This window comes from Amblyomma americanum, chromosome 6, assembly GCF_052857255.1.
Source record: "Amblyomma americanum isolate KBUSLIRL-KWMA chromosome 6, ASM5285725v1, whole genome shotgun sequence".
In the NCBI taxonomy this organism is placed as follows: domain Eukaryota; kingdom Metazoa; phylum Arthropoda; class Arachnida; order Ixodida; family Ixodidae; genus Amblyomma; species Amblyomma americanum.
Window position 1 is genome coordinate 162,066,069 of NC_135502.1, and position 12,067 is coordinate 162,078,135.

Consider the following 12,067-nt stretch of genomic DNA (forward strand, 5'->3'; position numbering starts at 1 on the left):
GTGGTCGTTCGGCATAGTTGTTGCTCTCGTGCGCTGTCGTTCTTCACTTTTTCATGAACTGCCTCCGAGCATTGTCACTGTTGCACGATGGGCAAGCACCTCAACAGCTACACGGCGGGCTTTAAACTGAAAGTAGTGGAGTTCGCTCTCGAACACGGCAAGCGTGCCGCGGGCAGAAAATTTGACGTGGACGAGAACTGTCCGACAGTGGTGCGGACAAAGGGATGCGTTGAAGAATAACAGCTCCAAAAAGCGCGCTTTCCGAGGTAAGCCATGCAAATTTCCTGAGCTAGAAGAAGAGCTGCTATGCTATTCAATGGGAGTGCGGAACAACGGCTACGCGTTGACAACGGACATGCTACGCGTGAGGGCACAAGCCTTGGCGCGTGCTAAAAGCGTACCGCACGAGGACTTCAAGGCTAGTGCCGGCTGGGTACGAAGATTTCTGAAGAGGAAGGGAAGGAAGGAAAACGTTTATTGAGCTCTAGAGACTTGGTGAGCAATTTGGCGGAGTCGGGTGTGTCGTCCGTCTTAGCAATGGTCGTCTGCCCCTAGTCCAGGGCTCCGCTGGATGCCGCTGCCAGCTGTGCTCGCCGGATTAGCCCAAGTTGGACGTCCTGACGGTCGCTGGAGAGCATTCCTTCCCATTGCTCCGCACTCGGGTTTGGTATTTTTGGTGCCACCTCTATTTTCTGGCAGGCCCACGTTATGTGATAAAGCGTGGGTGTTTCATGGCACCATGGGCATTTGTCTGTGTATTGTGTGGGTTGTATTTTGTTGAGTGTATTTAGATTCGGGTATGAGCCCGTCTGTAGCAGCCTCCAGGCGACGGCGTCTTCCCTGGAGAGAGATTTATGTGGTGCGGGCACCGTTTCCTGCAGCCCTTGTAGTGGTTTAAGATTGCCGATTAATCTCTAGGGACAGGTTCGGCTTCCTCGAGGTCGCTTGTGGAGGGAGCTCGGTAGAAACTGTACCCTCGAGCTACCCTGTCGACCGCTTGGTTGCCTTCCACTCCCGCGTGTCCCGGCGTCCATACCATCGTATGTTTTATTGGTTCTTCTGTGCTTTTTTTGGGTCTGTCCCCAGAGCGGAGTATGCGGAGCGCTCTGTGACCTATTCTGCCTAACATGAAGTTTCGGCATGCCGTTTGAGAGTCGGTTAGTATTGTTAAGGATCGCTTAGTCCGGTAGCCCTCCGCTGCCGCTAGAGCGACGGCCACCACTTCAGCCTCGACTACCGTGCAGTTCCGTAGCGACTCGCTGATGATTTCCCCCATGTCCGAGTTTATCACAGCCGCTACCGCGTTGGGGTTGTTTTGTCCCATCCTTCTGGGGTATGTGGCTGCGTCCACATACACCGTTGTTGTCTGCCGGGCTAGTGATTTTTGGATGTACTCGGCTCTCGCCTTTCTGCGTTCTTCGTGTAGGTTGGGGTCCATGTTCTTGGGGATGGGGGTCACTCTAATTGTGCCTCGTATGCCGTCCGGGATAGTCGCGGTTCGCTGGATTTCTTGTATTTGTTCGTTGCATCCCAACTTCTGCAGAAGCTCCCTGCCAGACGGAGTCTGCTGTAGTCTCTGCAACTGGGCAACGTGTTGTGCCTCTCTCAGTTCTTCAAAGTTGTTATGAAGACCTAGTGCTAAAAGCTTCTCTGTGGATGTGCATTGCGGTAGATGGAGTGCTGTTTTGTATGCTTTGCGTATAATCGCATCAATCTGTTGGATTTCGCTTTTGATTGGGTTGTAGTATGGAAGACTGTAGGTGACCCGGCTGATCACCAGGCTCCTGACCAGCTTTAGCGTGTCCTCTCGCATGCCCGAGCGTTTATGGGAGACGCGCGTGATCATGCGGGCAACTTGTAGGGTGGAAGCTTTGAGTAGAGCAAGTGCATGTGTACACCGTTGGTTTGATTGTATCCACATGCCCAAGATTCTTATGAGAGTTTTCTCTGGTATGGGTTTTCCCTCTAGGTAGACGTTGAGCCTAAGCTCATCGCTGTTCGGGACTGTGCGGTTTTGTTTCCCTCTCCAGACTCTGAGCAGTTCTGATTTTTCGGTGGAGCATGCTAGACCTCTCGCTTTTACGTAGTTCTCTACGCAGGTCGCGGCCTCCTGTAGTCTTTCTTCCTTTTCTTTTAGTGAGCCCGTATTTGTCCAGATGGTGATGTCGTCGGCATACATGGCATGGTGTATTCCTTCGACTTCCTTAAGTTGTTTTGCAAGGCTGATCATTGCAACGTTAAAAAGCGTAGGTGAGATGACCGAGCCCTGGGGAGTTCCCTTGTTAGGGGTGTGGAACTTCTCCGAGCGGAGTTCTCCCAGCCCTATCGTCGCTGTTCTATCTGAGAGGAAAGCTTTGACGTAACCGAAGACCCTTCTGCCGCAGTTCAGGTCGTCCAGGCCTGTCAGGATGGCTTCGTGGTTTACGTTGTCAAAAGCTCCTTTGATATCCAGTGCCATTATTACGTTCTCTCCGTCCCTAGGGACGTTACTTAGAACTCCTTCTTTGATTTGTAGAAGTACGTCTTGGGTCGACACCTTCACCCTGAATCCGAACATACTGTGGGGATAGAGTTCGTGATCCTTCATGTATTGTTGTAGCTTTAATATTACCACTCTCTCGTACAGCTTGCCGAGGCATGATGTGAGGGAGATGGGTCTTAGGTTTTCGATTTGTAGCTTTTTACCCGGTTTTGGAATCATAACCACCTCTGCATGCTTCCAATCCTCGGGAACGGTCTCCGCTGCCCAGTGCTTGTTGAGGAAATCGGTTAATTCTGCGACTAGCTCGTCACTGAGGTTGCGGATGAGTGCGTTGTTGATTTTGTCCGCACCCGCTGCCGTATTCCTAGTTGCGCTTCGAATTGCTGCATAGACTTCTCGTGTAATGGGTCTATCTAGGTTTGGATTTTCTTTCCCCCGATAATCTCTTACATAGGTTCTCGGGTTTGTGTCCCCGAAGCACTTGATGCGCACTTTGTCCAGGAGTTCCTCATCGGTTCCTTCGAACTGGTGGATTAATCTGTATATTGCTTTATTGTTTTCTGCTTTGGTTTTGGTCGGATCGATGAGCGCTTTCAGGATATGCCATGTCCTAGCTGTGCTCAGAGTTCCGTTGAGGGAGTCACTGAATTGCTGCCAGTTCGTTTTCGCCAACTGTACTGCGTACTCTGCTTTCGTTGTAATTTCTGGTATTTTAAGTTTGAGCTTCCTGTTGTGTTTGTTTCTTCCACCTCTTGATTAGACCACATCTGGCTTCCCATAGCCTAAGGAGCCTGGCGTCTACTTCGGGTGTCTGTGTTGTTCTCTTGATCTCTTTGGTGTGCTCATTTTGCCTTTGCTTGAGTATGTTTCCCCATTCTTCAATCGACTGAATCCCTCCTTTGATGAGGTGTTCGTCGCATGCTTCTCTAAAGGCTTTCCAGTCTGTGATTTTAGCCGTGCCTAGTTGCCGCTTTAGTCGGTCGGAGGCCACTTGGGTTTTGATTATGTAGTGGTCACTCCCCAGATTTTCCATCAGGTTTTCCCATTGCGCCTGTCCCAGACCCTTAATGAAGGTGAGGTCCGGGCAGGTGTCGGTACTGACACTGTTGCCTATTCTGGTCGGAGTCTCTGGGTCTGTGAGTAAATTGTAGCCTGCAGTTTCTGCCAACCCGCCGCGGTGGCTCAGTGGTTAGGGCGCTCGACTACTGATCCGGAGTTCCCGGGTTCGAATCCGACCGCGGCGGCTGCGTTTTTATAGAGGAAAAATGCTAAGGCGCCCGTGTGCTGTGCGATGTCAGTGCATGTTAAAGATCCCCAGGTGGTCGAAATTATTCCGGAGCCCATATTTCTTCCTTTCTTCTTTCAGTCCCTCCCTTATCCCTTCCCATACGGCGCAGTTCAGGTGTCCAAGGATATATGAGACAGATACTGCACCATTTCCTTTCCCAAAAAAACAATTATTATTATTATTCTGCCGCTTCCGCTAATGTCTTTCCTTTAACATTGAAATTCTTGTATCCCCAGCTTTTATCCCGGGCATTAAAATCGCCTAAGACGACTAGCGTGTTGCCTTTTGCCAGTTTGCTGGCGCCTTGAAAAAGCTCTTGGAATTTGGCTTCCCTCTGTTTCGGCGGCCTGTAGGTATTAACGATGAAAATCCTGCCCCTTTTCCTCTGTTTCTGTGGAATAATTTCTATAATCACATGCTCTACGTCCGTTTCAGCTATCCTGTCGTGGCTTATGGCTATGATCGCTTTGTTGACTAGGATTGCTGTCCTTCCTTTTTCCTGGGTTTCGTAGCACGTGTATCCTCCTAGGGTTTGATGCCCGTTTCCTGAAGCTCTATAATGTCGGGTGGCGTTTGCTGTGTGTGAATGTACTGTTGAAGTAGGTCTTGCTTCCTCCTATAGCCTCTGCAGTTCCATTGCCAAATTTCTAGGTTTTCTTGTTTGCTTAAGGTTTTGTTGGCCATGTTTAAGCTTCCGTGTTGGTTGTTGTCGTGTTGGCGAGGGCCGCCAGCGCGGGACGGTGATATGCCTTCTCTCTAATATTCTCAGTGAATTTTTGCTTGCGGATTGAGCTCCGTATCTCTATAATTTGCAGCTGCATCTGTTGCATCATCTGCTGCATCATCTGCTGCATTTCAGCTTTGAAGTTGTTGAAATTCTCATTGCCTGCTTGCGGCGAGGGTGGCAGCTGGATTTGCTCGGGTTGGGGCTGCCGAGGGCTGTTTGGTCTCTGTTCCCCAACTGCCTTCGTGAGCTCGGCTACCTGGCGTTCTAGCTCGCTCTGTCTGACACGGGCGAGCTCTAGTTCGCGTCTTAGGGCTGTGATAACTTTGTTCGCGTCCTCCTGCTGCTTGGGCGCATTATTGTTGTTTGTATTTGTGTTCTGTTTAGCTTCCCCACCTGAGTGCGAAGCAAACCAAGGATTTCCTGCTCCTCAGCTCACCTTGACTTCGGTGTTCCTTGCGGATTTCTTTGCTTTTGCTGCTGTTGTTGCTGGCCAACCAGAGGCACCAGGGGCGGGAAGGACCGTGAACGGCTCCTCGACCGGCTCCGTGACGCCCGGGATCTCAAACGGCTCCGCTAGGTCTCCCCCTCAGAGCTGAACCAACGTGGATTCTTTCCGCGGTCGTCCCGACTGCGTCGTCTGCCGTCGTGGCTGCTGCCGCCGTGGTTGTTGCGCAGTTCTCTAGTCTTCTTCAGTTTGTCCTTGCACTCCTTGGCTCCGTTGACGTGGCTGCCGCCGCAGATCAAGCATTTGGGTGTGCATTGGTGGCCCTCCGCTGGATGTTGCGTGCCGCATTGCTTGCACGCCTTGGCTTCTGGATTCGGGCACACGTCTGACCGATGGCCTTGTTGACAGCAGATGTAGCATACCTGCCGCGTGGGGCAGGTATGCTACATGACTTGCTTCGGGACTATGGGACCGTCGAAGGTGATGACGGCCGACTTGGATTGCCCTAGCATTCGAGCGCTGTGGATTTTAACTCCTTGAGTGCGCACTCGTAGGTTGGCTTTAAATTCTTCCGGTGATGTCCCGGGGTCCATTCCGTGTATCACACCGCGGCGAGTGTCTTCCGGGGCTGCCACGTAAGCATTTACTTCGTATGAGCTTTCCCCCAAAGTGAGACTGGAAATGCGTCTCACGTGTTGGGCGGCCATCTTGCTTGCCGTGCTCACTATTATGATGTTGGAACCGGTGCGAAGCCTGATGATCAGATCTTCTCCTTTACATTCGTGGTTGCATGCTACCGCTACGGCGCGGGCTACTTGGTGAGTCTGGAGCGACTTGACTGCAAGTCCCTTCGGTCGCAGAATGATCTTGAAATCATCTTTGGGGAGTGGTGGCAGCCTCGGCCTAGGCCGCCGCGGCGCTCCCTTCCCGTCGCTGTTCGAAGTAGTGTCAGCTGTCGCACCAGCTGCCGACGGAGCATTGGCTGTGGTTTTTTCGCCGAGGTCACCTTGAGCGGTCGGTGGAAAATTCCCGAGAGTGTTTCATTCGTTCTTCCATTGGCGTTTCTTTTGGCGTTTGGACAGGGCCAATTCCCAATTTGCCTCGTCTTGCCTTGGGGCGTCTTGTTGCTGTTCTCGCATGGCGGCATCCTCGATTTCTCCGTCTGCCGAGTTCTCGGAGTTGGTGGCGTCGAGGTAGTCCTCGTCCATTTCCTGGGCTTCCAATAAATTCTGGGCTGGTCTGCTCGTTGTCGGTTCAAAACTAGGGTAATTCGTGGGGCGGGGACCCGTACCGGGCTGCATCGTCGCCTCGGAGCGAGCCGGGGTGCCCGCCAGCGCCCATAGTCGAGCTAAGCCTCGTTAGGCCTAGCGCCCGCTCGGCCACCTGGAATCTTCCAACTCCGGTAAAAAACCAAAAATTGGTCCCACCGTCTTGAATTCGGTGTCCCAGTGGTCCAGCTTGTGTTTCCTCTAAGCTCCTGCCAAAATCTGGGGGCCTTGTGGGTTGAGAAGGTCCGGGGAAGTAAAAATCTGCGGAGCCCATGCGATGCACGTCCACACTGCACGACAGCTCAAGGCGAGATCCCCTAAGACAGGGCTCCACTGGAGATGAACGCCAACCTTGAAGGAGGCGGAATGGCTGTCGATGGCCCCCAGCGAAGGGCCTATCATTTCGGCAAAGGACCACGCTGTGCCAGCGGCTGCCCTCCCCCCGACTACACCGACAAGGTGCTCAGCTTTCAGAAGTATGTCATCGGTCTGCGTCGGGAGCAGAACTATATATTTTCGCAGATAGCGAACACCGACCAGACCCCCGTGTGGTTCGACTGTCCCGAGCGCTGCACAGTTGAACTGAAAGGAAAGAAGAGTGTTTTCGTGCGGACAACCGGCGCGGAGCGCCAACGGTTTACCGTTATGCTGTGCGTCACCGCGGACGGGTGGAAGCTGCCCCCCTATGTCATCCTGAAAAGAAAAACGATTCCGAAAGGCGTTTTCCCCAAGGGAATTGTAGTTTGTGCCCAAGAAAAGGGCTGGATGGACGATGAGCTTGTGCTCGGCTGGGTAAAAAGCGTTTGGGAGAAACGCCCAGGCGCCATGCTGGCCCGACGATCGCTCCTCGTCTTGGACAGCTTCCGCGGTCACTTGACGGGTAGGGTTAGGGAACGCCTGCGCGGTATCCGCACAGACATGGCCGTGATACCGGGCGGCTTCACCGGCATGCTGCAACCCCTGGATGTAAGCGTCAATCGGCCTTTTAAGGTTGAATTTCGAAGGCAGTATTCGGAAATGATGGCCAATGGCAATCACGACGAGACGCCTACAGGGCGGCTTAAGAGGGCAGTGCTCGCGACTGTGCTTGGATGGATTTTGTCCGCGTGGAATTTCGTGTCGACCGACATTGTAACCCGGAGTTTCAAAGTGACCGGAATATCAAGCAGTTTAGACGGGACCGAAGACGACTTTCTGTGGGCTGAACATTTACCTGAACACAGCACCAGCTCGGAGTCTGAAGACTCTGTGAGTGATGCCTGAACGGTAAATAAATGCCGCGCATTCCAGATTGGTTTGCTTTCACTTGAAAAAAAAAAATTCGAAAATCGCGTGTATGGGCCGCACCCCAAAATTTTCCCCCGAATCTGGGAAAAAAAGTGCTGCCCTTACACGCGTTTATACGGTGTATTGCTGTATAGTGTGTGCTCAAACACTTTAGGACATATGGAACACAATGAGATAGGTCTATAGTTGTTTACAGAGAATTTGGAACCGCTTTTAAAAACTGGTATGACATAAGCTTTTTTCATGTCTTCGGGTATTAGGCAGTTTTTGAGTGCTTTGCAGAAAATTATTTGTAAGTATTGAGATACACTGAAAGAACTGGCTTTGAGTGCCCTAGGAGAGAATCCATCTGGACCAGTTGCTTTGGTTTCATTAATGGAGTTTAGACACTTTCTGATACCCTCAATTGTGATTGAAGGCATTACGTTTTGTACACTGGAAGTAGTGCTGGGAAAAGTATCTGATTTAAAGTAATTGTTAAAACTGTCAGCTTTGGCATTGTTCTCAGATACCTGAATTCCGTCATGAAGAATACTCGGAATACCTGTTCTCTCCTTGCATTTCTTTTTTAGGTAGCTCTTGATTCAATTTCGTAGCTTTCCAGCGCAACGGCACACAGCCAAAGAAAAGAAAAAGGAAGAAAAAAAGGATGAACACAGCGCCGTGTTCGTCCTTCTCTTCCTTCTTTGGCTGTGTGAAAAACTATGAGCTTGAATCAAGAATACCAACTAGCCCAAAAAGTGTAGCTCCAAAATGCCTTGGGATTAGTGTTAATAGATTCAGCAAGTTTGGAGAAATAAATATCCTTGGCGGTAACGATATAGGCTGATTGTAGCTCTTGTAGATGACGCTCAAGTTTGCTTGAAGGATTCTTTTTGTATTTTTGAGAAGCACGGGTCTTTTGTTTTATCTTCCATTTAACCTGATAGGTCATCCAGGGTTTGTCTACTTTTGGTTTGTCTGAGATGTATTTGAAAGGAACATGTTTTTCGGTCAGTGATGACTGCAAGCTTTTAAAAAAAGTCAACAGAATGATTGTCTTGTAAAAGCCTGAAAAACTGCCTGTAAACCCAGACTGACTTTATTATAATTTGCCCTGGAGTAGTCATAAGCCTTCAGAATTCCATGGTAGGAGGAATTAGTTGTGGCGGAGTAAGCATTGCGGTTACAATTTTATGATCATTGATTCCAGATAAAACACAAACGTCATGAACAACATTCGGGTCATTGCAAAATATTAGATCTAGGGTGTTATTTCCACGTGTAGCATTGATAACGTATTGGTCAAAACCGTATTTGCAAACCATATCAAAAAATGCTGAACAAGTTCCATGCTGTCACCCCGGTTAAGTTTGGAAAGTCTCCTGCTAACACAATGCGATCATCTGGAAGCGAAGCCAACGTGTCAAGTGAAGGGATAACGTGCACTTGGTGGACGGTTCCTTTAGCGGGAGTGGTGAGCCTGCACCAAACTGATTCGTAATCACTGTCATTTGCAGTACAATCCAAGAATTCTTTAGCTAGGATCTTTTCTAAAAACCTGAAGGAAATACTTCGCTGTCATCTAGCCAGGGTTCTGTGGCAAAACCATGTCTGGATTAAACATCTGGAGCAGGCCATAGAAGTCATCAATTTTGCTCTTAATACTTTGGCAGTTTATTAAGAACACTGAATTTTTAGGCTTTCTAATACTTAAGACTGGTCATTTCTTATTTAATTTAGTTACTTCCAGAGTATAACATCATCCCACACGAAAGCTTCTCCATTTACAATTAGTTTGTCATATGTCAGGGCCACTTTGTCTTTACCATGAAGTTTTCTTGGCTTACCAACAACCCATAGCTTCTAACGAATTTCTCTAACATGGTCTCTTGCAGAGGTGGGCAAATGCCTGCATTTTTACCTTTTCTCCCTCACCCTCAATTTCGAATCCATGGCCATCCCCTGGCCTCTTTTTGAAAAGTTGTCCAGCCTTCCTCACCCTCATCCTCCCTTGGGAAAATTTTCTGGCCCTACCTGATCTCCCTCACCCTCACTAACAGTCGGCAACTTGTGACGATATTACTAAGTAATGAACTTGCAAGACAAGCCATCAAGGCACTATTGGATGAGAGGCTAGATGCTTATATTGTTGTGCGTGTACGTGTGTGTGTTGTTTGAGCTAATACGTGAAACAAAACTGAGACAGTTACGAGTTGAGCCATAAAATATCATATTGACGACTACAGCTTGGTTGGAACACGGACAAGAAAGATTGACACAAACACAGGCGCTGACTAACAACACCGTTTATTGCCTTGAACTGGCTTATATAAGCCCAATCCAGTGACAACACAGGAAAACAACTCGCGTCCCCGTGGCACAATTATCTCGTTGGCCCCTAACCTTCCCTCCAGTCATTGGCATGCTCATGGGCGCTTGGAAAGATGAGCTCTTTTTTGCTCAGGTTTACTGATGGCTTGCTGACATATTTATCAGAGAATCTTGATATTGCCTGAGCTTCTACTATCACCCTTGTGGTGGTATTGTCGCGGCACTTGCGCAGAACGGCCATTCTTTCAAAGGCAGGTGTGCAGTTTTTACATTGGTTGCAGTGTTTGCTTAGTTCACCTGAGTTAACATCTTTTAGATTCCTATGATGTTCCTGTAGCCTTGTCTGGCCAATATATATATTACCACATGACAGGGGGACTGAATAAACATCTTTTTAACAGCTTACCAGACGCGGACTATGCTTTATCACTCAGTCTGTCTTTCTAGCTATGTCAGAGTTAACCTTTTTACGAAACTGATGCAATTTCTTTGGGGCCGAAAAAACAACATGAACTCCAGTTCTGTTGCCAATCTTTTTGAAATAGGTAAGGTATCACCGATACCTTCCTTCAACAGTCACCTTCACTAGATTTCTTCTTTGATTCAAGCATGCTTCCAGCTACAGCAATCGGAAGATGCACTGGGTACCCGAAGGCGATGCGCTTGCTTCTGAAAAGCGTCTTCCGGTAGGTGCTTGCATGATTTTACAAGGGTGCTCCTGAAATAAGGCTCTCTTTACTAGTTTAAAGTGTGCCGAGGCGTACGGGAGGATTGGCTTATTTCCACTTGGAAATCCGTACACCTGAGCAAAAAGAGCTCATCTTTCTAAGCCCCCGTGAGCATGCCAATGACTGGAGGGAAGGTTACGGGCCAACGAGATAATTGTGCCACGAGATTGTGAGTTGTTGTTTTCCTATTGTCACGGGACTGGGCCTATATAAGCCAGTTTAAACGATGTTGTCAGTCAGTGCCTGTGTTTGTGTCAATCTTTGTCTCTGTTTCGACCACGCTGTAGTCAATACGTGTAACTAACCAACAAGCCAGCCACTACATATTAAACTAAAATATCACTCTGCCTTAACTTCTGGCACGCACTGCATGTATACGGGCTCCCTACACATATAACATTCCATTGTTATCTATATGCACTTCTGAAATGAGTCAGTGCGTTGTGTCTGCGTACAGTACAAAAACTTATGCACGCCCTGAATATTTAGAAAACAGTGCAGTAGCATTTACCACAACAATTACATTAAGTGCTAAGCACAGAATAGACTCAGAACAAGGAATGTTTGTAGGTTGCTTAATTACCATCACCCGATGACATTGCAATAGAACTGGGTCTTCTGAATTTCAGTGCTTTTTATATCCCGCCATTTCATGAGGTTTGCTGCATACTCGTCTGATGACGCTTCCATGTGCACGGATGGATGGTGATGAAGACCACACTTTCAAACTACAGCGTGAGAGACTGGCAGTTTAACACGCGTGAATGCGGGTATATGACGAAGATGACGGCATTGCAACAACACCTTGAGAGCATGCCAGTTCGTTCAGGCAAGACGTTAAGATTTCGCCCAACTGATTGCTCATCTGAGGGAAGGGTATGAACCGACCTACTTTTAACCAGAGTGGCACTCACTCTTGGTGAAATGCCCAGCCTTGCCTCGCGTCTAGTACTCTGGGCACTATCTTTTTGCGATGTGTTTCCTGTCATTTCCTAAATGCTTTGTAAATTATTTAGTTCATGTAAATAGAATACATTTTTAATGTGATAAATACCATGCTTAAATAAAAGCTGTGGCGATGGCATAGTGGTCTGAAGCAGCGGCCAGCGGAACTGATTTTTAGTGACACTGCAGATTCGGATCCCGCTCCCCCAGCTATGAAGTTTATTTCTTAAGTGTCTTCCCCTGCTTTCCGCTGCAGTGAGGCTATTATGCTGTCGCTTAAAATGAAACATTATTCAGGCCACTTTAAAATAAAACTGGTCGCTAAAATTCAGCATCTGGGCTGAATAATAGTAATCACTATCTCCCAGAGTCTGTAGTGAACGATTCCGGTGGTTGCCATTGTAGTGCCTTAGCGCTTACGCTACACGGAAAAGCGGTTGTCTGTGTGAAGCCTGCTTCAAGCACGTGGGCCACCTTGGTCACGTGACGTTGTGACGCCATCACAAGCTGCCCACCGGATTGTGAGCAAGCTGCCTACCGTGGCATGATTTTTTTTATCCCACGTCTACGCATTATCCAAACAC

At 48.7% G+C, this 12,067-nt stretch overlaps 1 protein-coding gene across 4 annotated transcripts in view; it reads left to right on the forward strand.

Annotated features, from left to right (window-relative positions):
* Positions 1-12,067, forward strand: part of Zwilch (zwilch kinetochore protein) — a 217,576-nt gene that overhangs the window by 44,792 nt on the left and 160,717 nt on the right. For 2 of the 4 annotated variants that reach the window (XM_077628063.1, XM_077628065.1), the window contains exon 1: positions 6,548-7,458. The exons of the other annotated variants lie outside the window; for them this stretch is intronic. In XM_077628063.1, the coding sequence (XP_077484189.1) occupies positions 6,550-7,458 (909 nt within the window). In that variant the 5' untranslated portion in view covers positions 6,548-6,549. Of the gene's footprint in view, positions 1-6,547; positions 7,459-12,067 lie in introns of those variants that run through there. 4 annotated transcript variants of the gene reach the window in all.